Source organism: Pseudochaenichthys georgianus, chromosome 8, assembly GCF_902827115.2.
Source record: "Pseudochaenichthys georgianus chromosome 8, fPseGeo1.2, whole genome shotgun sequence".
Lineage (NCBI taxonomy): Eukaryota > Metazoa > Chordata > Actinopteri > Perciformes > Channichthyidae > Pseudochaenichthys > Pseudochaenichthys georgianus.
In genome coordinates, this window is record NC_047510.2 from 14622616 (window position 1) to 14650513 (window position 27898).

Sequence of the window (27898 nt, forward strand, 5' to 3'; positions counted from 1 at the left end):
TTACGCAGTCTGTTGTATGTTCAGTGCCGCTGGTTGGTGATTAACATGCAGGCTAGTTGCTGCAGATTTATTTGCACATGCTCATTTTCTTAAAGTATCCGGCTGTAGTTAACCATATAAACCAGCAGAGGGCACCCATTCTTTGTGCAGTGTGTACAGACATGTTGTAAAAGGTTTAACAGATTAATCTGTATTAGCTTCTGGTGCATTGTGTCAGAATGTGCTTGCACAAGAGATCTAAACAAATATTGTATCTTCAAACATTGTACCAGACTGGATTGCGCCATTTCATTTATCCCCCCGTGTTGCTTAAGAAATTGCTAATCCTAAACGGTATCGCTGCCATCAAAACAACGTCCAGGGTGTAGCTTTTGATGGAGCAAATGCTCAGTTTAACAAGCTCTTTCTCCATATCACAACTCTACTTTAAGGCTTTCATCCCATTTGTTTTACCCAATGCATTTGTGCTTCATGTAATTGCTATACATCTCTTAGGTTATTTATTTTTGCATCTTATTAGAGTGACTGCCACAATTGCCAAATAATGTAGGTTAAAACAAATACTGCTTTCTGTTTATACATCTTATACTAAACAGTGGGGATGTATTTAGAAATTCCTGCAGTCGGCATTTGACTTGACACAAATTAATGTAAGGTATTAGAATCAACACATACTTAGCAAACACAAAGTAAAAGTTATAATTTTGCGGAATGGCTTGTTATGTTTTCATTATATCATTGATCTACATTTTTGATGCACAAATCCCTTTAAAGGTGGGGTAGGTAAGTTTCAGAAACCGGCTCGAGTGCACTACAATTTGAAAGTACGCAGCCGAAAAGAATCCGCCCCTTCCTTCAGACTTCCTGACAGAGCACCTCCAACACACATGAACGCGCACATAACGTCAGCAGACTGGTGAAAGTGGCCGCCTGTTGCTGGCGAGTCATTGAAGTACTGCTGCAATGCACGCCCAATGAGGGCACGAGATACATTTGTGCGTGCACGAGATGGAAGGCTGACAGACAGGGCGGCAATATTGTAAAAAGTAGCTAAACGGATTGGTCGTGCTTTTTACAGTATTACGGCTTCCACAGATGACATTTTTTAATGGATTTTTTGTCAAAGAACTTAAGATATTCATTGCTATCGGGATGTTAAGAGCATTCCATGGAATATAACAAAAAGTGTATCTCGAGCCGGTTTCTGAAACTTACCTACCCCACCTTTAATGTTGCAGCTGGTAAAGGTGGAGCTTGTGTAACTACATTTATTTCCTGATAGCTTGTGAATTTCATAGAAGGATCAATAAAGTCTTATCTCTATAATACGTGTTTTGGATTGCGTTTTAGTATTTTGTATAGTAGAAGTTACTTTTACAGTAATTGAGTAAATGTACTTTGTTACTTTCCAACCTTCTGTACAAAAATCAATTTCATTTAAATGAATGTAAAATACCAAGAAAATGTTATTACAACATGTTTTATCATGCACACATCTCCATACATTAATTGTAAGCTTGTTGATGCTAACCATAACTTAAAGACTGTTTTAATACTATACGTGCCAACTAACTGAAATATGAAAACGTGTGAGTGCTCTCCACTCCACCACAACCTTGAAAAGATAACTGTATTGGTTTATGGTCAAGGACAGGTAAAAGAGCATGACCTGGTGCTCTGCATTCACATTGTCCCCTCACAGTGCACGATGGTCCGTGCAGGACACCTGATGTGTTGGCTGTGTGCAAGATGAAGCGATTTCCTCATTGGTTGCTGTGTACATAAAGAGCAATGTCAACGAATCATCATCAGCCCTCCTTCTCAAAGACTCGTGTGTGTGCGCGAGTGCAATGAGAAGAAACAATGATACCTTCAAGTACTCCCCGTAATCACTGCTGTTGATTTTGTCCAATAATCTTATTTTATTATATGTAAAGTTTACGGAAAATTCAAGTGCTTTTGATCAAACGTATTCAGATGATGTACTTGTGTTCCTTACTGTCTCAAATTATGATGAATTTGTGTTTGTTTCTGATAAACTGAAAGATGTGTTTTTCTGAGCACTTCGAGTTGCACATTAATTCTGAAAAGGATTTTACCCAAACAATGTTTTACATTCGCTTGCAATGTAGTATCCACAGTATGTTTAAGGAGCCTACATTTATTTAAATAAATGCTCTGAATATGTATTTCACCATTGCTTCTTTGCCCGTTTGAATTCATTATTCCATACGTGTGCCTTCCACCGTGTTGTTGTAATATTTCCTAGTGTCCCTGAAGGCATCAATAGAGCATGGTGTGGATTAAACCAATCATAAGCCAGGAAACATCAGCCAAGCCTATCGGCAGATGGGCGACGGAGACAAAACTCCCAGGAAGCGCTGCTCTCCGGTACCTCTGGTATCCACAGTGAATCAGCACTGCCGATAAATTCCGCCTTATAACTGCAACTTACTTCCAGAGTCGTCTAAGGAAGAAAAATACAAGGTAAATAACTTATTGTTATTAAAAATAACCATTTAATTCACTTTTTCTCATTACCTGTCCCTCTTTCACTGTCTCTTTCTGTATCTGACACGCAGTGTAAAACAAGTTGAACTGCTCTGTCAAACCCAGCACCTCTCCCGCTTAAACAGATTATGAAGAAGAAGTTATAGTCATCATCAGTCACTAAACGTGTTCTTTGAATGGTGATGTGGATATTTGCCACACAAATATATAACAAATCTTTGCTGTCTGGCCGGTTCGTTAATGAATGAAAGAGTTGTCTGAATCCTCTCTCTGGGATCTTAAACCGTTAAAAAGTCAAACAGAATTTGTGTTAGTAAGTGAGTCTTACAAAAGCTTCACTTTAATTTGTTTACCTCCCTGTCTGTTTGTTTTTGCTTTAGTGTGCACTTGTCCTGATTTAGAGCTGTGCCTTCATATAGCCCCCCCCCCCCAAACCCATCCATCACCGCCTACATAATTTTCAATGTTATTGTGCATCATCTGAATCAGTTATTATTGCTGGTGCGAAGCAGTAACATTCAATACATTTGACAGGTCAGTTGCACAGAGAAAGTGGATGTTATATATTGTCCCTGGATGAGCTTTGGAAAAACCATGTTCTTGGTGACTCAGAGACACAAGGAAGATCAATAGTAAGGACCAGGACAGTCCCATTAATCCATTGAAGGAATAGCTGCCAGGGCCGCAGTGTTTGGGACGACACCAGAGCACTCAGCCTAATGAACCACGTAACAGATAGAGCCATCCTGCCAAGGTTACATGATAGAGTTAAGCTTTGATTTAGGAGAGATTGTAATAAAGCCTCATTGTGTTATAGCCTTAATAGGCAACTTTCTTCAATACTGATTTACTGCAATGAGTGATATTATTTGCCTCAGAGGGATCCGTTGGAGTATAGGTAAAAGCAGGTGTTGCAGCAAAAAACAGATACTGTTGCATTCAATTGACCCTGCCAAAAAACCTTTTCTTAAATCTAACAACACTTCTATCAGTTGGGGTCTACCATTAGAAAACTAAACGCTTTGAGTATGGATACAAATTGATGAATTGATTTAAAGATTGATGTAAAAATGGCAACAGCAAACATCTGGGAGAGGTTCAGTGGCGTAGCAATCCTCTTGACAGCACCATATTGTTGTGATGTCATTCTAAATAACACACAAAAATAGATTTTTCTATTTTTTCCCGATCGTCATTGAAGGAAAATTATTCCATGCTGCGTCATATGCGCTACCTCTAGAGAGAGATGAGGATTTGTTTACGTTTTGAATCTATATTATTGTTTTAATGGGAGTTGGCATTGGTGGAATTCTTCACCTTTTTCATGACTTTGCTCTGATAATAATATTTGCTGTATTGGTGTATCCTCGTAGGAATAATGATGTAAAATCCCTGTTTTAAATCGTCCTGTTGTGAGCTGTGTGTCTTGAGATTACCTTGAGAGAAGCTTGAGGCCAAAGTGTAAAGGTCACAACTCCTCCCTCTTGTCATAACATTTATGGATGCTATTACAAGTGATTTAATTTCATACTTTACTTCCGGCACAATACATGTCAGGTTTGTGCTGCTTTCCAGTGCTGCTAATAAACATTCACATCTGATCAGCCTGTTACTTGTGTATATTATTGTGAGAGTCCTGTTCCTTCTCTGTTCCTTCTCTCCAGTAGGAGCCTGATTGTTTGAGTAGCAAATAATTGCCCATTACCTCACAAGTGTGCAGGTCAAACAAACCAAGACTTATCGTGCTGCCTTCAGCTTCCCTGACTTCACTGTATGTGTCTTGCTGGTTTCCGCACACTAAATTCTGTGCAGTTAAACAGCATTACGGAAGGCTGTTCATGGAAGATACAAATAACAAGGCTGTCTTTCACCTGCTTATCAGAGCCTTTCTGACTGATCTGACAGCAGAGGATGTCAAGCAGGTTTCTTTCAGAAAGCCAAACAATAGAAACCCCCTCTTTCAATTTCTCCATTTTCTTTGTCTGCTTTTCTGGTTCCCTCCATGTCCCCATGTCTATGTATCTGTATTCATCCATCTCACTGCTAATGTGTATATCTTCCAATCTATCTCTCTGTGTCCATCTTCCTCCTCTCAGGCCCGTCTAGCCTCAGCAGTCATGTCGGCAAAAGCCATCTCCGAGCAGACGGGAAAAGAGTTCCTCTACAAACACATCTGCACATCGGCAGCCGTCCAGAACAGATTCCGATATGCCAACGTGAAGGCAGAGACCGACTTTGACCAGCTGGCGAAGGAGCACCCATGGCTGCTCACAGAGGTGAGGCAGAGGAACCAGTTTGATGAAACTGAAGGTGGATCATGACGTAAGATTTTCTTAAGCTGAGTGAGCAGACAGGTTGTTATCTCCTATCTATAGCCTTTTTAAAAAGCCTATAGCGCAGCCACTTCATCTGGCACCGAAAATGATCTTCCCTTTATGGAAACAATTAGACTGCAGCAGAGTGCTCTCCTGATGCTTGTTAGCTGACGTCTCCGACAGAAGAGCAACCAAGCAATTGGATTTGAAATGAAGCATTAAACAGAAGTGTACACAGCAGAGAAATGCTCTTTTGTCTTCCATTCTTTATAGGTGAACAATGTTTCTCTCTTGCAGAGTAAAGGGAGGTCAAGGTTCAGCAAGGGTATCATGTCTTGTAAAAAATGTTCTCCAGGTCGCCCTGCTTTCAGATCAACTCTCTGTTCCTCATAGCGAAGCACCAGCAGATAGACGGGCTCTAATAGGAGTTAATTGAATGACGTCGTGACTCATCCTGCAGGGTAAGATGACGTTCTCCCCCTGTGTCTCCATACCGGCTGAAGGATTTTTATCTGCAAGGTACGAGGAGGAGATATGTGCTGCAGTTAGGATTGATTAGGAAATCACATTAACTTTCACCCTCGGCCCTCTTACTTTGCTCACTGGCGAGCGCCCAGATACTAATGGACCGCTGTCATAAGTCATTCTCTTTATCTGTCTCGCAACTGAGAGGAAGCGGGCTCAGTCGGTGGGGGTTAGGTTTTGCATTTGCGTCAGAAGGGAGAGATCCCACCTCACTCTTCAGGTGAAAATAACAAATATTGTTATGGAATCTTGAATTTGTTGATGCATCACAGAATCAGTAAACATCTGCCGTCACATGTTTGAAGTGAAGATGTAGAGAGTCGGTTATGGAACACACTTCCATGTAGTGTTGTCACGATACCAACATTTTGGTTTCGATACCGATACCAAGTCAAGAATTGCGATTCCGATTCTTTTTCGATACTTTTCTTAAAAAAAGGGAAACACGGAATATCGGCTTTAAAATTAGGAATAACAGATGATTTTAGCAGTCAGAACAACTAAAGCAGCAGTGTTACTAAGAACAGAAACGCCAAAGAGTCACATCTAATATAAATATATATAAAAGCATTTATTTTAATTGTGTAGCAGTGAGTTTAACATTTTGGCAGCACTGTTGAGCATTTTGAAAATGTATTTTCATGCCTCTGTGCAAGGCTTAGTCTTTCTATCTTTATAGCCACTGGTGTAAAGTAACTAAATTCATAAACTCAAGTACAATTTTGAGATACTTGTACTTTATTTAAGTATTTCAATGTTTCTTTTGCTACTTTGCACTTCTAATCCACTACAGTTCAGAAATAATGGTGTACTTTTCCTCCACTACATGTATTTAATCCCTTTAGTTACTTCACAGATCTGGATGAATGATGTGAAATATAATCAAGTGTTAAATCAGACTTTAGTTCCACCTGGAGTAAATTCACCAGCTACCCTGCAGTCTACAAAGTCATTCAAACTAGCTGCACATTTACCAGCTTTGAGAACACTTTCATGATCAATCATTATAAAACATATCATATATATTATTCTGAAATGGACCAATCTGCACAATGACTACTTTTACTGTCGCTACTTTAATACTTTTACTTGAGGAACATTTTGAATGCAGTACTTTTACTGTAACAGAGTATTCCTACACTCTGGTGCTTCTAGTACAAGACCTGAGCACTTCTACTTTTACTGTCGCTACTTTAACTATATTTTGATGATAATACTTTTGTACTTTTATTTGAGGAACATTTTGATTGCAGGATTGTTCCTACATTCTGGTACTTCTACTTTAACTCAAGTACAAGACCTGGGTACTTCTACTTTTACTCAAGTACAAGATATATACTTATACCACCTCCGTTTATAGCCTATGAAAAAAACTAATAGAAAACGAAAGCTAACGTTAGCAGATAGTGATGCTAGTTTGCTAGTTAAGTTTGCTCAACGATAATATTGCGACAGAAAAACTTTTCAGTGCACATCACGCTCTGCTGCTCCGACAGGAAGCTCTGCTCTGAACACCTGAACGGCCCGTTCACAGACTTCTGGCGTCTTTTTTGTCAACAAGCCGAGGCGCAGCGGCAGTTGCACTCCCACTTGCAGCCATGCTTCTCGTTTTCTCACATGCTCTGGCAGCTAGCGCGTGGCCGCGTGCACGAGAGAGGGGAGGGACTTAGTGCGTGCTTGAGAGGAGCGGGACTGCAGGCACGGCTGCAGGGAGTGAAAGCAGAGCGCTGAACACACACGGCTCTTATTAAACGGCGTTTTTTCACGGGAGTACTTTTCCCCGTCATTCTTAAAGTACCGATACTAATGAAACGGAGGAATCGTACCGTTTTTAACGGCAGGGTATCGCGGTACCTTTCAAGTATCGGTACACCGTGCAACACTACTTCCATGCTATATTCCTGTTTTGTGTTTTTTATGTGTCAGTTGTTGGATCTAAGGCTCTAACTATAATATGTTTGTGTTGATTAAAACATCTAAATCACTGATTAATAAATGGTAAAAAAAACTTTGACAAATGCCCATCACAATTTCCAAAAGCCAAAGTGGACAACTTCACACGTAGGTTCATTGTGACCAGAATCCAAAACGTAAAAACTCAATTGACTATTATAGAAAAGGCAGCAATTCACATTTAAGACATTTTAGAAAATAAATCTGGATTATTATCATGAATCAAAAATATGTGCCGGTTTTAAATGTTACTACTCATTTACTACTCATCTGAATCTAAAGAAAACGAATCCAGAGCAGTGAATAGTCTACGTGAGAGGTCATTTACATTACTTGACAGTTTTACGAGGTTTGAATTAATTGGATGTCAGCTTGTTGCTTTCAACAGATCAATATTCTGTCAGGGTGTAAATGCTACAGAGCTGTTTGATAGACCATATCTCAAACCAAATGCAGTCCTTTAAAATATTTATTTCAGTGAAAGAAATCGTCAGTTTGAAGGTTGGTGAAACTGAACATTGTTTATCTTCCTCCTGCAGAGGCTGGTGGTGAAGCCGGACCAGCTGATCAAGCGACGAGGGAAGCTGGGGCTGGTCGGCGTGAACCTGGATCTGAGCGGCGTCAGAGAGTGGCTGAAGACCCGCCTCATGAGAGAGACGACAGTACGTCACCCCCCCTCCCTCCCCCAATGTTTGAGAGAGTGCACTTTATTGAACACTCCTTCAATCAATATTATCCCTGAGCTTCAGTCAGACCCTCCTCTTCTTGCCCTTTCCTTCACCCCCTCCCCTGTTTCTAACTGATGCCCAGTTTTATGAGGGGTTCCGTATCAGTCCACTAGCTTTAAATCAATGCAGTCAATTGTGAATAAACAGTCATTTTATCTATCCAGTCAGCACAACCACAATATACAAGATACCATTACTGTGCCAAGGAGTTGCTGCTGTGCCTCATAAACCAAGAAGCTATGGAGAGACGGGGGGGGGGGGGGACGGGGGCAGATGTGTCTCTTCACAGATGAGATGAAACTGTCAGCTGCTGCTAGTGGCAGTAAACAAGAATAAATGAAGCTATAACTGTAAAGTGGGCAGTATTTCAGCTCGTATCTTTATCGTGCTCTTAAGAGTATATATACATATTAAGAGTAATTATGCAGATGTATTAGCGTCGTACATTGCTGACAAATGCAGATATATTAGTCTTATAATAGGTAAGAAAGCTATGTTTCTTAATAGTATTCAATTAAAAAATAATATTGTGATTGTGTATTCAAGTGTTGGGGAGCCATAGGAGTAAGTGTCCTTTTAAGAGGGTAAAGAAATAAAAAGGAGGGTTTAGGAGGGTTGATTTTTCCTTATCTGTTTTTTCCTTATAAATGTATAATTAATCTTCATTTCAGGTTAGTTGTCCTTTGTATATAATTAACTTGTCTGGCCTCTGAGTTTTTCTTCAATAGATAAAGCTCTGTCAGATGTGTCGACAAAAAAGACAAGTCGTTGTGAGGGATTTCGGGTTGTCCACTTCAAGCTGCAGTTGCCCATAATTTGTATCTTTATAAATAATCCATATTGTGTGTGCACAAGTGGTTAAATTGAATCATTCATACACAAATTGCATTCACAAACATAAACAGCTTTCTGTTCCTATGTGAGGCGGTAACGGAGGTGTCCGTTTATTTATCTGAATCGGCCTCAGCCCCCTTGTGGGTTTTTCAATCAGATCGTCTTTCTCTTTTCTCCTGCCTATTATCAAAAACCTTTTTATTCGGACACTTCAAAATGGCAACTCCCTCTCTGCCCTTTTAATTATGTTGCTCTGTCCGGCTGGCTGCTCTCAGCGGCTGCCTGGTTACTTTGTGCCCGTTGGCCTTTAACAGAGGAACCATGACAGCCTCGCCAAATGAGCTGTGGCTTTGCTGAGACCATTACATGACATTTTCTTTCTACTCCTTCTCCACCTGTCTCCTTTCCTCTTCTGAAACGTTAATTGGCCCACTTTAATAATTTTGCTTTAATATCCCTTTCATCCCTTCTCTCCAGTAATGAAGGGATCAGTGAGTTCATGATATGCATTGTTAGCGCCTGTTTCTTTTATCTACTAAGCATTTTATCTCCTATATATTTTTTTGTGATCCTCAGGTGGGAAAAGCCAAGGGCGTTCTGAAGAACTTCCTTATTGAGCCGTTTGTCGCCCATAAGCAGGTAAAGCCCTCATTACACTCTACATCTGTCCAAATCACAACTAGACCAGAAGCAGTGATTATACAAGATGTTGGTTCAAAAAGATTCTCATTTATTGAGGACTATTTTTCATTATTCAGGAAGAGGAGTTCTATGTTTGCATCTACGCCAGCCGGGAGGGGGACTACATCCTGTTTCACCATGAGGGGGGGGTGGACGTGGGGGATGTGGATGCCAAGGCGAAGAAGCTGCTAATTGGGGTGGATGAAAAGATCAGTGAAGACTCTGTGAAGAAGGAGCTGCTGACTCACGTCCCCAACGACAATAAAGCGTGAGTAGCCTGGAAACAGTTGGCAGTGCATATGCAAACACTTGTGCTTGTTGTCAATAATGGAGAGTAAAAGACAACACTTTGAGTGGATACAATGTTGACAATAGTGGAATATAATGCAGGACAAAAGCCTGAAGTGTACAGTGTTACTGTGTCAGAGATGTATTTATTCTACACTGGCAATGTTTGATGCTATAGTTTTTGTATGATATGGTAAGGTTGAGATAGAGCTCTTTAAAATGATTCATAAACACAGACTAGTAATTAAAATCTGGCTCTACAGTTAAACTAAGAACTAATTCTAACATTTAAAAAAATATTTTTTAAGTTCAATATCTAATTAAAGAAGCTATAATACTAAATAGTTTTAAGTAAAATCATTTGGCTTTTGTATAAAATTAGAAGCACAATCATGCATTCGGCTTTCCCCAAATGCAGTTAATTGACCAAGTTCATTTCTGCAAACAGTTTTTAGATTTGAAATCACACATTCCAGGTTCGATTCATTTCAACCCTGTGTTCCCAAAGCCCCAACAATCTGTAAGCTTCTACCTCACTGCAGATGTGTTTAAGTAGCTTGAAACCAAATAACAAAACAAGGTGGATCTTTTCCTTATACATTTGAATGGACAGAAAAACCAAAGCACGACAGAAATATAATAATAGAAAGCACTTTGATATTGCCAATAAATGTGGGGGTGCAGGAGGAGATGGATGGATGGTTTCCATTAGACAAATGACAAACTCCCCTCTGCCCTGCCTTCTCTTCGATCAGCCCCCACCCCCAGCCTCGTTACGCTACAGCCACATTCAGAGCACGTCCCTGTTATTGTGATGGCTACAGTACATTGCCCCCCCTACCTCCGACCCTATCCATCTCTCCAGCAGATTGTGGACAGACTCACTGTCTTGGCTGACATTGAGGAAGCTGACCCAAAAATCTCCCTGCCAACCCCCCCCCCCCCCCGCTCACCCCCCCACCCCCAGACTCTCTGAAATGAAAACAAGAGTGGCACTCGGGCGGTTTTCCTGCCCCCCCCCCCCATCAGACCCAGACACATGAAGCTGAGTCACTCGGGAGGGCTTCGGTCCCAGTCGGCCCCCACAGGCCGGTCACAGCCCTGACAACAGGCTCAGAGCTGCCTTCATAACTGACAGGCAGGAGAGCAAAACACTGCCCCCCACCTCCTCCTCCAGCAACCCCCCCACTCCTCACTGCTCTGTCTTGACATTACATTGCATTTAGCTGACGCTTTTATGTGAAGGAGGAAGTAAATTAGATTTTTCCTTCCCCGCAGAAAGCACATTTAAAGGTGGACTGTTTCCTGTCGAGCTCAAGCAATCTGTCAATGATATTGCCTGCAGTTTGTCATGGTTTGAATTATGTGGAAATTATATATTAAATTGTTTTTGGTTTATTTTTTATCGACCAGGAATATGTTCTACAGGAACATTTTATTGCAGCGCCCAGTATTAAAGAATCAAATATTAAATGCTTTGACTTTATCTTTACTCTGTTGTAGTGTTGCACGGTGTACCGATACTTGAAAGGTACCGCGATACCCTGCCGTTAAAAACGGTACGATTCCTCCGTTTCATTAGTATCGGTACTTTAAGAATGACGGGGAAAAGTACTCCCGTGAAAAAGCGCCGTTTTAATAAGAGCCGTGTGTGTTCAGCGCTCTGCTTCCACTCCCTGCACTGCAGCCGTGCCTGCAGTCCCGCTCCTCTCAAGCACGTTCTAAGTCCCTCCCCTCTCTCGTGCACGCGGCCACGCGCTAGCTGCCAGAGCATGTGAGAAAACGAGAAGCATGGCTGCAAGTGGGAGTGCAACTGCCGCTGCGCCTCGGCTTGTTGACAAAAAAGACGCCAGAAGTCTGTGAACGGGCCGTTCAGGTGTTCAGAGCAGAGCTCCCTGTCGGAGCGCAGAGCGTGATGTGCACTGAAAAGTTTTTCTGTCGCAATATTATCGTTGAGCAAACTTAACGAGCAAACTAGCATCACTATCTGCTAACGTTAGCTTTAGCCTTCGTTTTCTATTAGTTTTTTTCATAGGCTATAAACGGAGGTGGTATAAGTATATATCTTGTACTTGAGTAAAAGTAGAAGTACCAGAATGTAGGAACAATCCTGCAATCAAAATGTTCCTCAAATGAAAGTACAAAAGTATTATCATCAAAATATAGTTAAAGTAGCGACAGTAAAAGTAGAAGTACTCAGGTCTTGTACTAGAAGCACCAGAGTGTAGGAATACTCTGTTACAGTAAAAGTACTGCATTCAAAATGTTCCTCAAGTAAAAGTATTAAAGTAGCGACAGTAAAAGTAGTCATCACTAATACATGCAGTGGAGTAAAAGTACACCATGTACCTCTGAACTGTAGTGGATTAGAAGTACAAAGTAGCAAAAGAAACATTGAAATACTTAAAGTACAAGTATCTCAAAATTGTACCCAAGTAGTACTTGAGTTTATGAACTTAGTTACTTTACACCAGTGACTATAAAGATAGAAAGACTAAGCCTTGCACAGAGGCATGAAAATACATTTTCAAAATGCTCAACAGTGCTGCCAAAATGTTAAACTCACTGCTACACAATTAAAATAAATGCTTTTATATATATTTATATTAGATGTGACTCTTTGGTGTTTCTGTTCTTAGTAACACTGCTGCTTTAGTTGTTCTGACTGCTAAAATCATCTGTTATTCCTAATTTTAAAGCCGATATTCCGTGTTTCCCTTTTTTTAAGAAAAGTATCGAAAAAGAATCGGAATCGCAATTCTTGACTTGGTATCGGTATCGAAACCAAAATGTTGGTATCGTGACAACACTACTCTGTTGTAGGGAAATCTTAGAACAACAACAGTTTGCTAATAGTCAAAAATGTATAGGCAATATAAGACTATACACATTAAATTATATATATACGGTTTTTGAAAGATGGCTTTGGGGTTGATTATGTTTTAATTAACTATTTATAATATAAATATATGATGAACGTAAACAAAAACAGTGAATTTGTTTTTTTAGTTTCCCATTGGAATAGTGTCAATGTTTAGTAGATAAGTTGGAAGATAATTAAATGGACATTTGTCGGTTTAGTTTATAATTAAATGTTTTATTTTCTTCTAGGCTAAAGTGATCTTACACATTAAGGGTGACAACTACTGATTATATTATTTGCCTATAAATCTAAAAATGATTATACTGATTAAAAAATTGTTTTGTCCACAAATTGTAATAAACGTTTAAGCTGATACCAGCAAATGTTTACCCTTTTGCTTAAAAAATGATTTAAATTAGTAGTCTGTTATTATAAAAGTTGCAGATACATTTTTCTCTATAGATTGATTATGACATTTATTCTGATGTAGTTGGATAATAAACCCCTCTTTATTTTATAACATGATTGACTCACTGTCTATTCTGGTGCTGCAGCAACCAATCAGAAGCTGAGTGTCATGTGTTGACTGTCTCTCTGCAGAGTGCTGGCCAGCTTCATCGTGGGGCTCTTCAACCTGTACGAGGATCTGTTCTTCACCTACCTGGAGATCAATCCACTGGGTACGTTTCTTTGCTCTGTTTTTATTCCAACACAGGTTCATAAATATATGATCAGATTATGAAAGGGTGACATCAAACGGAAATTGAAGATGAAAACATCAATGCATAATAAAATATTATCTGGAAAGCCAACACTTTTAACACTGAGGGAGGAAACCAGTAATTCATGCATGCATCTGTTTGATGAAGGCAGCGTGTGTTTATTTGTAATGGAGTAATTGGGCAGCAGTACGTGCCCTCTGGCAGCTGTTCCTGTGGAAGTAGCGGGGGCTGCTTTGATTTCACTCCCCCCCCCCCCCCCCCCATCTTCACTTTCCTTCCACCTCCTGCAGGGACAGCAGGAAGGTGGTGGTCACCTGCGCCCGAGCGTGGTGCAAACATAATGAAACTCAGCTGGGTGCTTGTAAACCTTGTAGGAGTATAGATCTCAACACTATTTTTGTTCCCCTCTTCTCTCAGTGGTAACAAAAGATGGAGTTTACGTGCTGGACATGGCAGCCAAGATCGATGCCACAGCGGACTATCTCTGCAAGGCCAAGTGGGGCGACGTGGAGTTCCCCCCCCCCTTCGGCAGGGAGGCCTATCCTGAGGTGAGGAAGCACCGGAGATACAGAGCTAGGAATGCATCACATTCGTCTGTCAGTAAATTAATTCAACTTTTTCTGAACAGCACTTTTCATACGGCTTAGTGCAGTTCAAAGTGCTTCACAGATGAATCACAAGCCAATCATAAGACGGAACTGAGGGCCAAGACCAAAACTATTCAGCTACTCGAGATAAATGAACACAAGACAATAAAACAATAAATATAATTGTATGCTATATAGTGTTAATTTCGTCAGCTATTTTTTAATTTAGTTTTAGTCTTAGTCCTGTGTTAAATTTCCTTTTTTAGTTTTAGTCATATTTAGTCACCTTCATCCTGTTTTTATTTAGTCAAGTTTTAGTCGACTAAAAGTCTGAGCATTTTAGTCCTATTTTAGTCAAAGAAAACTAATTATTTTAGTCTACTTTTTGTCAATGAAAACGGTTGAGTCTTTTTTAGTCATCAGATTATATAGAACATTTCAGTCAAACTAGTCTAGCCAAAACCAATAATTTGTCATTTTAGTATATAAATAAATAAGATTATCTTGTCCTTATTTGATGAAAAACAGGTTGAATGATTAAGAAGCTTTGCAGAGAGTATCTGGTCAGGTTTGTGGTGTTTTTACCTGTGTTATGGCCACATTGCTTCCCTTCTGATGAAACAATGCATTCGCTTTTTTTCTCCGCCTCATTGTAGCAAAAATGGGCCCAAATATCACGTCGTTTCTTTCTCCCAAGCAGTGGTGGCTTTAGACTTTTTTGTTGTCAGTCATTTTGACAGACAGGATCGTAACATTTCCGTCATAATCCATTATTATCCGTCGAGTGCACAATGTATCACTCACTCGCGCTGACGGGGGGGTATTCGGTTAACGCGACCACTGCTCCTAAGCCCTGTTGTTGCCATGTTATTTAAATAAGTTAAATAAGGTTAGTTAGACCATGACCCGAGTCTTCCTGACAGTTCATATTGTGCCGCTGCCCGGTGTAATTCAAATGTACCGCCGCGCGCAGCACAGAAACAGCTGCTGCTCTGCCGCAGCACCGGAAATGGAACTGCTGGGAGAAAAACTGACTATCAGACATTTAACGTTATCTTTGATAATATTTCGTCTCCTCATTTTTCGTCAACGAAAGTAAAGAGAGATTTTGTCATAGTTTTTATTTAGTAAACTACATTTTCGTCTCGTCACTTTTCGTCAACGATATTGCATGATGATTTCGTTACAGTTATTGTTTACTGCCGTCGGTGCCGTCTCGTCATCGTCTCGTTTTCGTCATGGAAAAAAAGGTTGTTGACGAACATATTTCGTCATAGTTTTAGTCAACGAAATTAACACTAATGCTATATAATGAAGGTAAGAGCAGTTAATTAGTGTGAATAAATGTATTATAGAAATACAAAGTTATAGAACAACTTGTAAATACAGGAGAATAAGTGAAAAAAAACAATGTAAACGTGTCAAACGGGGTAGTGGTGGTCTAATGGATAGTGAGGCGGGCTGAAGATCGGAAGGTTGTGAGTTCAAATCCACCACCACTATTGTGCCCTTGAGTAAGGCACTTAGCCCTTAATTACTCCGGGGAGAATGTCCCTGTAATTGGTCATTGTAAGTCGCTTTGGATAAAAAGCGTCAGCTAAATGAAATGTAATGTAATGTGTCGATAGACCATTTCTAATCAAAGGTCTGGCTGATTTGATTGATGTTTCCACACTCGCTGTCCGCATCATTAGGCTGCTGTGGTTCTCCAATGAGGGAGATGAAACTGAATGAGGTGTTGAGTAGGATTTGAAATTGTGAAAATTGCAAATACTAGAGGTGACCAAAACATTTGGATTGGAGTATTTACAATATCTTCAATAAATGAATTGGCTAATTTATTACTTATTTATGACTGAAGTAGTTTCCCTCCCATATAATGAGTGGATTCATTACTTGTGTCAGTCTTAAGAGAGGTGAAGTAACTCGCCACATGTGACCCTATCCCAGCTGGAGTCAATGAGGAAGGGCAGTAACAACACACAACCATTAATCAGCCTTTATGACTCATTCTGGAGAGCTATGGAGACGTGGAGACATTTCCAAGTAAAGGTCGTCTGGGCAGAGACCTGTGTGTAAAAACTTGATAAATAATATAATGGCGTCATGTTTCAATGTCATCATCTATGAGATGCCTGTTTGGAATAGAGCTTTGTGGTGAACCTGTTAAGCCCCAAAGACCCCTTCGGACCCTTTTTCTGTGTCTCAGGGCATCTTAATATTTAAAAACCTATTAATGTGTTATACCAGATTAACGGGAAGAATCTCAGCTAACTGACGATACAAGCCATTTTTACCAAAACAAAACACAAGTCTCATAAGAAGCATCTAAATGACCCCTGAGCGAAAAATGCTAGCGTACTTTGGCACAGAACTCAAGATAAAGATACCCTTATTACTTATCGTAACTGCACATACAAGATATCCGATTAAAGCTGAGACTCCACAGATTATATAGGTATAGTATCATCACTGAGCGATCAGAACTCGCGACAGGGGAAGCAAACACAGACATCACAACACGTAGCATTACGGAGGAAAAACGGGACATAACATAGCTGTTATTTTTGATCAAAGGTCGTGTTCAAACGAGAAAAAACGCAGATTAATTGAATGTGTCTGTCACTTTGAAAAAATTATTTATAATCCATAATTCCATTTTTATGTAAAAATCGGAGAGTAAAAGTTAGCTGCTAATGGTAGCCACCAGAGTTATCGCAGCTTCCGGTTTTGGCTATGCGTCACTCTCACTCCTTATTTGGTAATGTGTGTGTGTATGTGGGAGTTCCCCTCGATTCCATTGGCTCTGACGGTTAGAAAGATCGACCAAGGGGGGCCAGAGATATGGAAAATCCACCCAAATGACCCCAGAAGTGTTTTTTTTGCTAAATCTCTCTTAAAAAGGTCAAATTTCACTTGTTTTGCATCAATATTGATACAGGGTACTTATTATATGTTGTAGTTTGGATTCCTAAAGCTTGTAGTCTACCATCCCGTCATTCAAGGGTGGTTTTCACTAAGTAATTTCTTTTCTTTGGACGGACACAATCATTTTAATTTTTTTACTGTGTTCAATCTGAATTTACTTTAAAATAAAAAGATCTATATTGATGCTGATACTTCTACATCCAACTCACAGATGTAACCTTGCTTTGAGAAAAAAGATTATTAATGTAACCCTTTTAGAAGGGAAGATATGGTCATTTGTTCTGGGAATGTCATTTTCGAGCCTGAGACCTGAAAAACAGGCTCGGGGCTTAACAGGTTAATTGTTTTGCTTTTTAGAATGTAGGCTTATTGTAACAAAGACTTGTTTTGTGAAGGTATTTGATATATTATGTTTACTCTTGAAGAACATCTGATTCACCTGCATGACAGGGCTACATTTAATATATGTTTGGCAGATGCATGTAGGAGCTCCTCAGAGACAGACGCTGTGTACCAGACGGGCTCGTCTAATTGGGCTGGGGTGGAGACGAGGGACAGCGGGGGCCTTTGATTGGGAGCCTTCTTTACACTCAGCCACCAGCTGTGGCCCTGACTGGCACAAACAACTACTGAAGCACATCACATCCACTCTTAATATTTTTCACAATATTTTCATTTAATAGCTCTTCAAAATCAATGCAGGCACAAGAAACTAACTATGGTCAAATAGACCGCTTATGCTCTGAGGTGGAAGATGTACTCAGGTCTTTTTCTGAATTAAAAGTAGTAATACTACAGTGTAAACATAGCCCCTAAAGGGACATGGGAAAAAAAAAAGAGAGAGAAAAAAAAAAAGTCGGGATAATGGGTTACTTTCTCGTATCTCGTGAGCACGAGAAAGTAGAAACTAACCAGTTATCACAACTTTTTTTTAGATATATTTCGAACTTAATTTGAAGTACATTTCGGCCAGAGGTGTTTTGCCATTCCGGTGCTTAAACAAATAGCTCTACAGCTCTAACCCGTTGTTTTTTTTTTTCATATCCCTTTAGGGGCTCCGTATTAAACCAGTCAGTAAGTAGGCCTACAATATTGCTCTCTGAGATGTGGTGGAGCAGAAGAATAACAGAGCCTTAAATGGAATGGCTTATCTTAAATATAAAAATATTTTAGTACTTGTTACGACCCGGCTCAAAAGGCCACAACAAAAAGGAGACACACCATGTTGACGGTTAACAAAATATGTTTATTTAGGACAAACAAATCAAATTAAGTCAAAACCAGTCAAGTATGAGGTGTGGATGTCAGTGGTATCAGTAATGTAAGTGCAGGGTGAGGATTGTATGGACATGTATGTGTGTGAGAGTGTTGAAGTGCACAAAGTAAAGCAACTGAAGAAACTCATAGTATACTCAACCAAACCGGAGTGCCTGCAGGGAGAAGCAGAGGCCCAGACAGGAGCAGAGAGGCTTTAAAATAGCTGCAGAGCACCAGACCCAGGTGCCCTGACTTACTGCAATCAGTGCAATCAATGCAGCACAGACAGAACAGCCACACCCTCTCTACTGATGGACCCACAGGGGCATCACAGTACTGTACTAAGGCATTTTTATAACCTTTTTTCTTGTACTTTTACAGGAGGCCTACATTGCGGACCTTGATGCAAAGAGTGGTGCCAGCCTCAAACTGACCCTGCTCAACCCCCGAGGCAGGATCTGGACCATGGTGGCAGGGGGGGGCGCCTCGGTGGTGTACAGGTACCCACACTACTTAAAGCAAAGCCTGAATAAATAGGACGCAGTAGCCATTTATCTGAAATAATCCACTTGGACGTTTTCCTCTGTCTGCTTAAATTGTCCCTTGACTTTTTCCTAATAACGTTGATTATACTACGCATAATTGAGTTTATGCTCAGACTTCAGCTGCCTGCTGAAGTTGATTCTCAGATGTTTACATGTTGGTGAGAGTCTGGAGGAATGAGCTGTGTCTGCCTCACTCCACCGTCTGTCGGAGGTGGGAAGCGTGACACGCAGACACATCAGCCATGACTAATTATTCCCTCTGTGCACTGTTAAGTTGTGTCTGTTTACACTAAAGTATTCATTTATAACTGATGCAAAAAAGTGCATTAAGTGTATCTTAAGCTTAGTGCTAAAGTTAAGTTGCTGTCTTATAAATGTCTTATAATTGTGCCAGCTTTGGACACAAACAGCTGTTGCTTTTCGTGTGGTTGACTAATGTATCCTCCTAGTGACACAATCTGTGACCTGGGAGGCGTCAACGAGCTGGCTAACTACGGGGAGTATTCAGGAGCACCAAGCGAACAGCAGACCTACGACTACGCCAAGACCATCCTGTCCCTGATGACCAGAGAGAAGCACCCTGACGGTAAGAAAACAGATCCAGCTAAACGTTCTGTGTGCACTCGAAGTGGGAATATCCCCTAAAATACTGTTTTCATAATGATGTTTTCTAGGAAAGGTTTTGATCATTGGGGGAAGCATTGCAAACTTCACAAATGTTGCAGCAACTTTTAAGGTAAAGTATCAAATTCTTGTCAATGATATGCTAATCTAATGTTACTTAAATATAAGGTTTTTCACAGAGCATGTTCTTATCTTTTCTAGGGGATTGTCCGAGCCATCAGAGACTATCAGGTGCCACTGAAGGAGCATGAGGTCACCATCTTTGTCCGCCGGGGGGGCCCCAACTACCAGGAAGGTCTGCGAGTGATGGGAGAAGTTGGTATGTTTCACATTATTTAAACACACTTCTTGAGGGCAGTTTTATCCACAAGCACCTGCTCATTTCAATGCACCTTAATTGATTTTCCTCTACCTGCTCTCCTCAGGCAAGACCACTGGGATCCCCCTCCATGTCTTTGGCACAGAAACTCACATGACTGCCATTGTCGGCATGGCGCTGGGCCACCGGGCAATCCCCAACCAGCCTCCTGCCGCTGCCCACACGGCCAACTTCCTTCTCAACTCCAGCGGCAGCCCCGGGGTATGACAAATAGTGACTCCACAGAGACAAATCGGCTGTGGTGATCCAGCTCACTGTGTAGTGATTTAACATCGTCAACCCCGCCGAATAGTGTGGGAAAGTTTAAAGGCAGAGTGGGAAAAATACTTGAATGCCTCAGCCTGTGTTTCAGTTATTGTCTTGCCCTTTTAGTGAACCAGATTATCAGAACCCCGAAGGCTCTTTTCTATAAAAGCATTGAAGTGCATGGTGGACTCCTCTCACTCAGGAGTCGAGAGACTGCAGTCAGTAACGCACTGCACCGCCCCGAGGGATCCATTAAGACTGTGCAGTGCGTAGGCTTTCAGTAAAGTGAGTGTGTGTTTCTGCAAACGGCTACACATGTGTGCACTGTTTGCTTCAAATGTAGAGGTAGGAAGAATACTAAAAATTGAAGATTTAATATTGTACTATATAAGAATCGGAACCAAAAATACTTCCGTGGGGGAATTAGGTTAGATTACACTCGCTCTCATTCAAGGATATAAATATATTTAAACATAGAGCACATTGTAAGAAATAAGAAATGCATATTTAAAACGTTGCATTGTACTACACTATACTTTATAACAACAAAACATATGATTATTACAAAATAAAAGTAATAGCAAAAATATTTTTTATTAAATTATGACAATTCTTTCTAAAAGCTTTTGATTCAAATGAAAGTGTCCACTCTAAAGCTTAAAGCACTGACATCCAGTTAGCTTTCTTAAGTGGGCGATGCATAAATAAATTAAACTAAGACTCGTTGTGTAACTGTGCGCAGATGACATCAATCTCCTCAAATATAAAGGATCACTGCCAGTATTTACAGTTAAAGCAGATCAGTTCTTAGTAGAGCTGTCCCTATTAGCACAAATGCTTTTTAAATATGCAGGGCAGAATACAAAATGAATCGATCCTTTTTTGTGTCGTGTCCAGACCCCAGCATCCAGCAGAACTGCTTCTTTCTCTGACAACAAAGCCAAAGTTGAGGACTCACCATCCAAGAAGGCCAAAGCTGGAGCTCCCATCGGTGAGAAAGCACCCACACTCACTCAGACTCACACACACAAATGCACACTGGGAATGCTGAGGCTTTGATGAGTTCTTATGTATGACTGCACAGCTGGAATAGCCTTGTGATGCATGACAGAGTTCAGGTATGCTAGCTCCCCCTTTGAGCAGGAAAAGGAGTGCAATCCACACTCACTAAAATGGAGCTTCAGTGTACTGATATATATTAGCACACATACACATCTATTCCTGTACACAGGGCCGCCCCTCCTTACATGCAGATGGGGCCTCACCTCACGGAGGGGGCCTCATCTTGCGGAGGGCGCCTCATCCGAAGCGCAAATGCAGCGCACCTCTATGCTCTTATGGGGCGCAATTACTGTAAGCGCGCCACAGTTTCGCCGCTCTGACGGCCCGTCCACACAGCGGCGTGCGCTGTCGCTTGCCGGCGGTCGTGTCTGAAACTCGACCAACAACCAATCACATGAATCTCCCGCCCCTGACACACAAGCAGCGGTTTGATTGGCTAGAGCTTGTACTGGCATATGATTCGATTGGCTGACGCCTCACCGAGGCGTCAAAAGTTGAACATTGCTCAACTTTTGCAGCGAGCCACGCCAGCTACGCTCCACGTCGCTTCCCACGATGCATTTCGGCTAAAAGTGACGTCACCCCATTCAAAGTGAATGGGGAAGCGTCAACGCACGCCGCTGTGTGGACGGGCCGTGAGGCTCCGGCGCGTGCTCCACTATCACCCCCCCCGTCGACGCTCTCGACACAGGGGGCCTCATCACATAACTTTGCGTGGGGCCACAAGTTGGGCAGGGACGGCCCTGTCTGTACATCTTTAAGATCAACATGTCTTTGTTATTTGCTCTGAATATTTAAAACTTAATTAGGCAAATTATTTAGATTTACAATCCCTCTGCTAGGATTGAAGTTGCTGACAGACTTTTTCTTTCAACCTTATAATATTATTTATGGCCAAAAAGGTGTCGTTGCCCTTTGTAAAAAAAGTAAAAGTGTAATTCTTATAACCTCATTCATTTCATGTTCACCTGCCCCTTTAATGCCCATGTGAAATATAGATTACACACTTTATAGAAGGTTTTGTAAATGCATGCACAGGAACTACAGAAAATAATAGTGTTTACATATTTGTTGACATGTCTATTCAGATTGTACACAGTATGTGACGGCTCTCTCGCCCTGTAGCCAAGGCAACTTCCCTCTTCAGCAAACACACCAAGTCCATTGTGTGGGGTATGCAGACTCGGGCGGTGCAAGGCATGCTGGACTTTGACTATGTCTGCTCCAGAGAAGAGCCATCCGTCGCCGCCATGGTCTACCCGTTCACGTGAGTGTGCTCCGTCCTTCCTCTTTAGTGTGTGTTCACTTTGTGGAGCTGGCAGTGTAAATGCTGATGAGTTATTTAAAATAATAACAATCTCTTTAAGAAACTGTGTCCTTTCACTGTGTGACAAATGCTTTTCTGCATGGCTGCCTTTCAGTGGAGACCACAAACAGAAGTACTATTGGGGCCATAAAGAGATCCTCCTCCCGGTCTATAAGAACATGAGTGATGCCATGAAGAAGCACCCGGACGTGGACGTGCTCATCAACTTTGCGTCATTGCGTTCGGCCTTTGATAGCACTATGGAGACCATGCAGTACCCTCAGGTAAATGCACCATCATCCCGTACTTAGTTTGAACACTTTTTACCACCTGGCCATCAGGTTTCTAAACGTATTAAGTATTATATAGTAGTGCGCTTTTTAAGTTTGACATCATCATCATACTAGTGCCTTTATGCCGGAAATGTGTAGTTAGAAATCCTCTATTTCATGTATGAAAGCAGTTCTGTATTTGTTGTATCTCTCTCTATTACCTGGTCCAAAACATTAAATTATACCAGTGTAACCATCTGCAAGGCACATAACAGCTAAGTTATTTATTTGTTTTATGTCTTATATATATTTATGTTGCATTGTTGAAGGAACCTGTGACCTAAGACTTTATATGCACAAATACACTGTAGCTATGTACAGTATATGAAAAATAAAATCGTTGTTGAAGTTAAGCTTTTTTGAATGACTTGCTTTCAGATTCAAACCATTGCCATCATCGCTGAGGGAATCCCTGAAGCTCACACCAGGAAGATCATCAAGGCTGCAGATAAGAAGGGTGTTAACATCATTGGACCAGCAACCGTTAGTCTTACTTCACGCTTTTTCATCACAATGTCACTCTTTGTTGTTCTATCTGAGCATACCAATAAAACCTCTCTGTCTGTGTTGTTTCTCAGGTGGGAGGAATCAAGCCAGGCTGTTTTAAGATCGGGAACACCGGAGGAATGCTGGATAACATCCTGGCCTCCAAGCTGTACCGCCCGGGCAGCGTGGCCTACGTGTCCCGCTCAGGCGGCATGTCCAATGAACTCAACAACATAATCTCCCGCACCACCGACGGTGTTTTTGAAGGCGTAGCCATTGGTGGGGACAGGTATGTAACTATCTTATACCCGCAGGATGTGATCTTGTTTGTTTGAGTTGCTCTTTACACTTTTACTTGTCTCCAGATACCCAGGCTCAGTGTTTACTGATCATGTTCTGCGCTACCAAGACACCCCCGGAGTCAAGATGATCGTAGTTCTGGGAGAGGTGAGGATGAAATCCACACACATTGTTGCCTGCAGATTTGAAACAGTATTTGATTAGCTTCATCCTGAATCTGTCTCTGCCCTCTACAGATTGGAGGCACAGAGGAATATAAGATCTGCCAGGGTATCAAACAGGGCAGGATCACAAAGCCAGTGGTGTCCTGGTGTATTGGCACCTGTGCGACCATGTTCTCCTCAGAGGTGAGAGGGCAGCGTCTGGTGCCTTTCAGTGCTTTGAACAAAGATAGATCAAGGGGATACGGAATGGTTTTATTATATTTCTGTCCCGTTTGGCTCCTTTTCCCCCTCAGGTTCAGTTTGGCCACGCAGGAGCTTGTGCTAACCAGGCCTCTGAGACAGCATCGGCTAAGAACAAAGCTCTGAAGGAGGCCGGTGCCTTCGTCCCCAAGAGCTTTGATGAGCTGGGAGAGATCATCACGTCAGTGCACTTTGTCTTTTATTATTCCTTTAGTGCTTAGATAAATAATCAGTTTGACAAACAGTATTGTTTAATCCTGATTCCTGGGCCTTCTTTGTGTTTTGATTCCATGCAGTTCTGTTTATGATGACCTTGTTGCCAAAGGGGTTATCGTGCCAGCCGAAGAGATGCCTCCCCCGACTGTGCCGATGGATTACTCTTGGGCACGAGTGAGTACGCCTCTGAACACACCTGAACATTATGAATCATTGGTGATCGGTTGAGGGCAAGACTAAACTCAAATGACCTGAAAATGTCCCTGCAGGAGCTGGGACTGATCCGTAAGCCTGCGTCCTTCATGACCAGCATCTGTGATGAGAGAGGTCAAGAGCTCATCTACGCAGGCATGCCCATCACTGAGGTCTTCAAGTCAGAAATAGGCCTGGGAGGAACTCTGGGACTTCTCTGGTTCCAGAGGAGGTCAGCCTGTTAACCTCTATACCTTAACTCTTTGTAGTTCAGTAATCTTTAAACCTCATAAACCATTGTTGTTTATCCCTTCGTGTGCAGGTTGCCCAGATATGCCTGCCAGTTCATAGAGATGTGTTTGATGGTGACCGCTGATCACGGCCCTGCTGTTTCTGGAGCGCACAACACAATCGTCTGTGCTCGAGCTGGCAAAGACCTCATCTCCAGCCTCACCTCCGGCCTTCTAACCATCGTAAGATCATTTCACCTGTCATTCATGTTCGGTTTTTCACAGACTTATAGAACAACAAAATACACATGTAAAAAAACAGAACAGAAAACCGTACAGAGCAGTTCTATTTGCAATGCTTATAGCTCTCTTCTGTAACATGTACTGCAAAAGCTGTTTGTTCCTGTCTGTCACTTTTCAGGGTGATCGCTTTGGGGGTGCTTTGGATGCTGCAGCGAAGCAGTTCAGCAACGCTTTTGACAGCGGCATGCTGCCCATGGAGTTTGTCAACAAGATGAAAAAAGATGGCAAGCTGATCATGGGCATTGGACACAGAGTAAAGTCGGTGAGTCCAATGGCTCTGAAGCGCCTGATCAGACGTAGACAAATTAGATTTAATATTGTGTTTCATAGTGAACAGGGGTGTAGTACACTGCCAGTGTTGGGGCTACACATATAATGTAAAGGACAAGTAGAGAGGGAGGGAAACCAGATTGAATGGAGGATAAAGATTTAGACTGAAAGGGGATTATCTGTTTTTTGCTCAGATTAACAATCCAGACATGAGAGTCCAGATCTTGAAGGACTTTGTGAAGCAGCACTTCCCCTCCACCCAGATGCTGGACTATGCTCTAGATGTGGAGAAGATTACCACGTCCAAAGTAAGATTTATCACTTCATCCTGCCAATCACAGCCTTTATTAAATAGTCACATGATACATCTTTCAATTACATGTTTGTTTCCCCCTGTGTGTTTATTTGTTGTTTTAGAAACCCAACCTGATCCTGAACGTGGATGGTTTCATTGGTGTGGCCTTTGTGGACCTGCTCAGGACTTGTGGTGGTTTTACAAGGTGAGCCAATAAATATGGAAAATGTTATGTCTTTTTACAGTTACAGTTGTTTAAAAAGGGACACGTTCACTATATTTGAGAGAAAATTGAGAAACAGGCATTCCAATTTCATTTTTATATTGGAGCCATGTAGTGGGAGATAAGATCCTTGTTAAATAAATAATACTTTGTACTTTCATATAATAAATAGGTGAAAACAAAGCAGGGACAGCAAGAAATCAAACAGTATTTGTCCAAACAGAAAATGAACACCTAATTCCAACATTGCATTTGATTTTTAATCAATTACACACCCTGTGTCTCTTTTAAATTAAGATATACCATAATGCATCTACACTTAATTAATTTTTTTTTTTTTTAAAACATGAGGTGGGTAAATGGGGGGTGTGATTATCAATAACAAAAATATTTTTAAAACATCAGCTTACTGCTAAATTTGTGTTTTAGTTTTCTTCAAGAAATCAAGGTAACATTGGGTGGGTTATTAATATGCAAATGATTATTTTATGCTGGAAGTATTCCTTTAAATTAAACATCCTGCACTTGTATGCGCTTATGATTTACGTATTATGCCGATATTGTATTTAACAATCTTTTCAATGCATCCACTCTTTTCCCTGTTTTCCATCATGCCCACTACAGGGATGAAGCTGACGAGTTTGTGGAAATTGGAGCTCTGAACGGTATCTTTGTCCTGGGGCGCAGCATGGGATTTATTGGTGAGTCACTTCTGTGTGCAGACACACTGATACGCGAGTATGTAAGGCTCTGAAGACTTCTACCCTGTATGACAATAACCCTTCCTCTTTGTATCTCTTTAGGACACTACCTGGACCAGAAGAGGCTGAAGCAGGGTCTGTACCGCCACCCCTGGGATGACATCTCCTACGTGCTGCCAGAACACATGTCCATGTAATCAGAGGGTATAAACCATAGAGTGTCACCCAAACCGTCATCCCCCGCCCACACCGTGATCTTAACCCCTAAACAGTGGCGTTATATAGGGAAGATGTTACTATTACTATAGCTGTAAATTGCAAATGTTAAAAATAAGAGTATGTTTTAGTTTTGGGAACCTGTCGGTGCTGCAGCTCTGTGAATATTAGAAAAACCTGGTACACTGTGAAGCTCCAGTAAAGCAAAGTCAGGGTCTAACTGGGGGAGATTTTAAAAGAAATCAAGTGAAGGAGTAAAAGGGGATAATCCATGGCTTTTTAAGTAATGTTGTTTTCCCCAAATATGTATAATTGTCGTATTAACCTAGCATGTCTCACAGACTGTTGTGTCTCTGTGCAGCTCTCTTCCTCGTGCCAATTAGATCATGATCTTGCCACAAAGGGGTGAACATGTAGTGCAATAATGCCTGTAATAGGAACAAATACTGTAGACCAGAGCTTTATTTATGTATAGATGTATTGTCGGTGAAATTAAATGGTACAAGAATGATGTAGTTTATGCTATTTTATTATTTTGTTTACATATTTTTGAAGTCGAAAATATCAAGCATTATGCTGTGTTCTGTGACAAAGGGCCCGTGTTATGAGTCACTCCCGGCGTGTGTTGACATTTGGAGGCAAAATGATCTCTCAGCTGGTGGAACATTTGGGAGTACTTTCTAAAGTGGTTTAAATGGAAGTTGAGTGTTAGTCATAACACAAATAAAAATGTTTTTCTTTCTGAAGTTGTTGAGTGGATTAGGGAATTGTTGCCAAAAGCCCCAGGATGTGTTTATAGTATGATTTTCTATGAGGAATTAACAATGAAAATAATCATATTCACTATTTTTCTCCATTACACTTATATCAGTCATTAGAATACTTTGATGTCAGCACTTTAATAGGACAGCAAATTATTTTATCTGTTAAATACCATCATTTATTTTATGTCTTCACATCTTTTTGGAAATTAATATTGTTAACTTCTCTGTTAATATATATTTTTTAAGTGTCAAATAATGATCATGTTACAATCTGGAAAGAAGCTTTATGTAGACAATCTGCTCATTACCATTAGAGTGCAGGACCAAACTTAAATTCTCTTTGAAACAAGAACATTAAACATTTTCCCAAAATGCATATAGTCCAAAACTAAATCTTTGACAGCCATCACCAGTACGAATGTAACAAAACAGTCAAATAAATCGTCTGACAACTAATAACCTCAACAGTGTTGTTGCAAATTGTATGTCCTTAACTCTCTCAATGTGAACTGAATGTGCCTCTGTACTGATTTGTTGTTAGTTGACAACTGTGTAATTGAGTAAAATAAACGTCATTAATGTAATGTAATAATACAATGTGTGTTCAGTGTT

At 41.0% G+C, this 27898-nt stretch overlaps 1 protein-coding gene across 1 annotated transcript; it reads left to right on the forward strand.

Annotated features, from left to right (window-relative positions):
* The first annotated feature begins 2359 nt into the window (after positions 1-2359).
* On the forward strand, positions 2360-27883 carry aclya (ATP citrate lyase a). The gene is made up of 28 exons (XM_034089737.1): positions 2360-2487; positions 4608-4787; positions 7844-7966; positions 9443-9505; positions 9625-9815; positions 13299-13378; positions 13838-13968; positions 18574-18692; positions 19187-19323; positions 19412-19473; positions 19563-19680; positions 19787-19941; positions 20884-20977; positions 22174-22315; positions 22470-22638; positions 23065-23169; positions 23265-23461; positions 23538-23619; positions 23709-23819; positions 23930-24057; positions 24173-24266; positions 24362-24516; positions 24607-24757; positions 24936-25079; positions 25282-25395; positions 25505-25587; positions 26230-26306; positions 26409-27883. Exons 2-28 carry the CDS (start codon positions 4629-4631, stop codon positions 26501-26503), a joined length of 3279 nt encoding a protein of 1092 aa, XP_033945628.1. The 5' UTR covers positions 2360-2487; positions 4608-4628; the 3' UTR covers positions 26504-27883.
* The last annotated feature ends 15 nt before the right edge of the window (positions 27884-27898 follow it).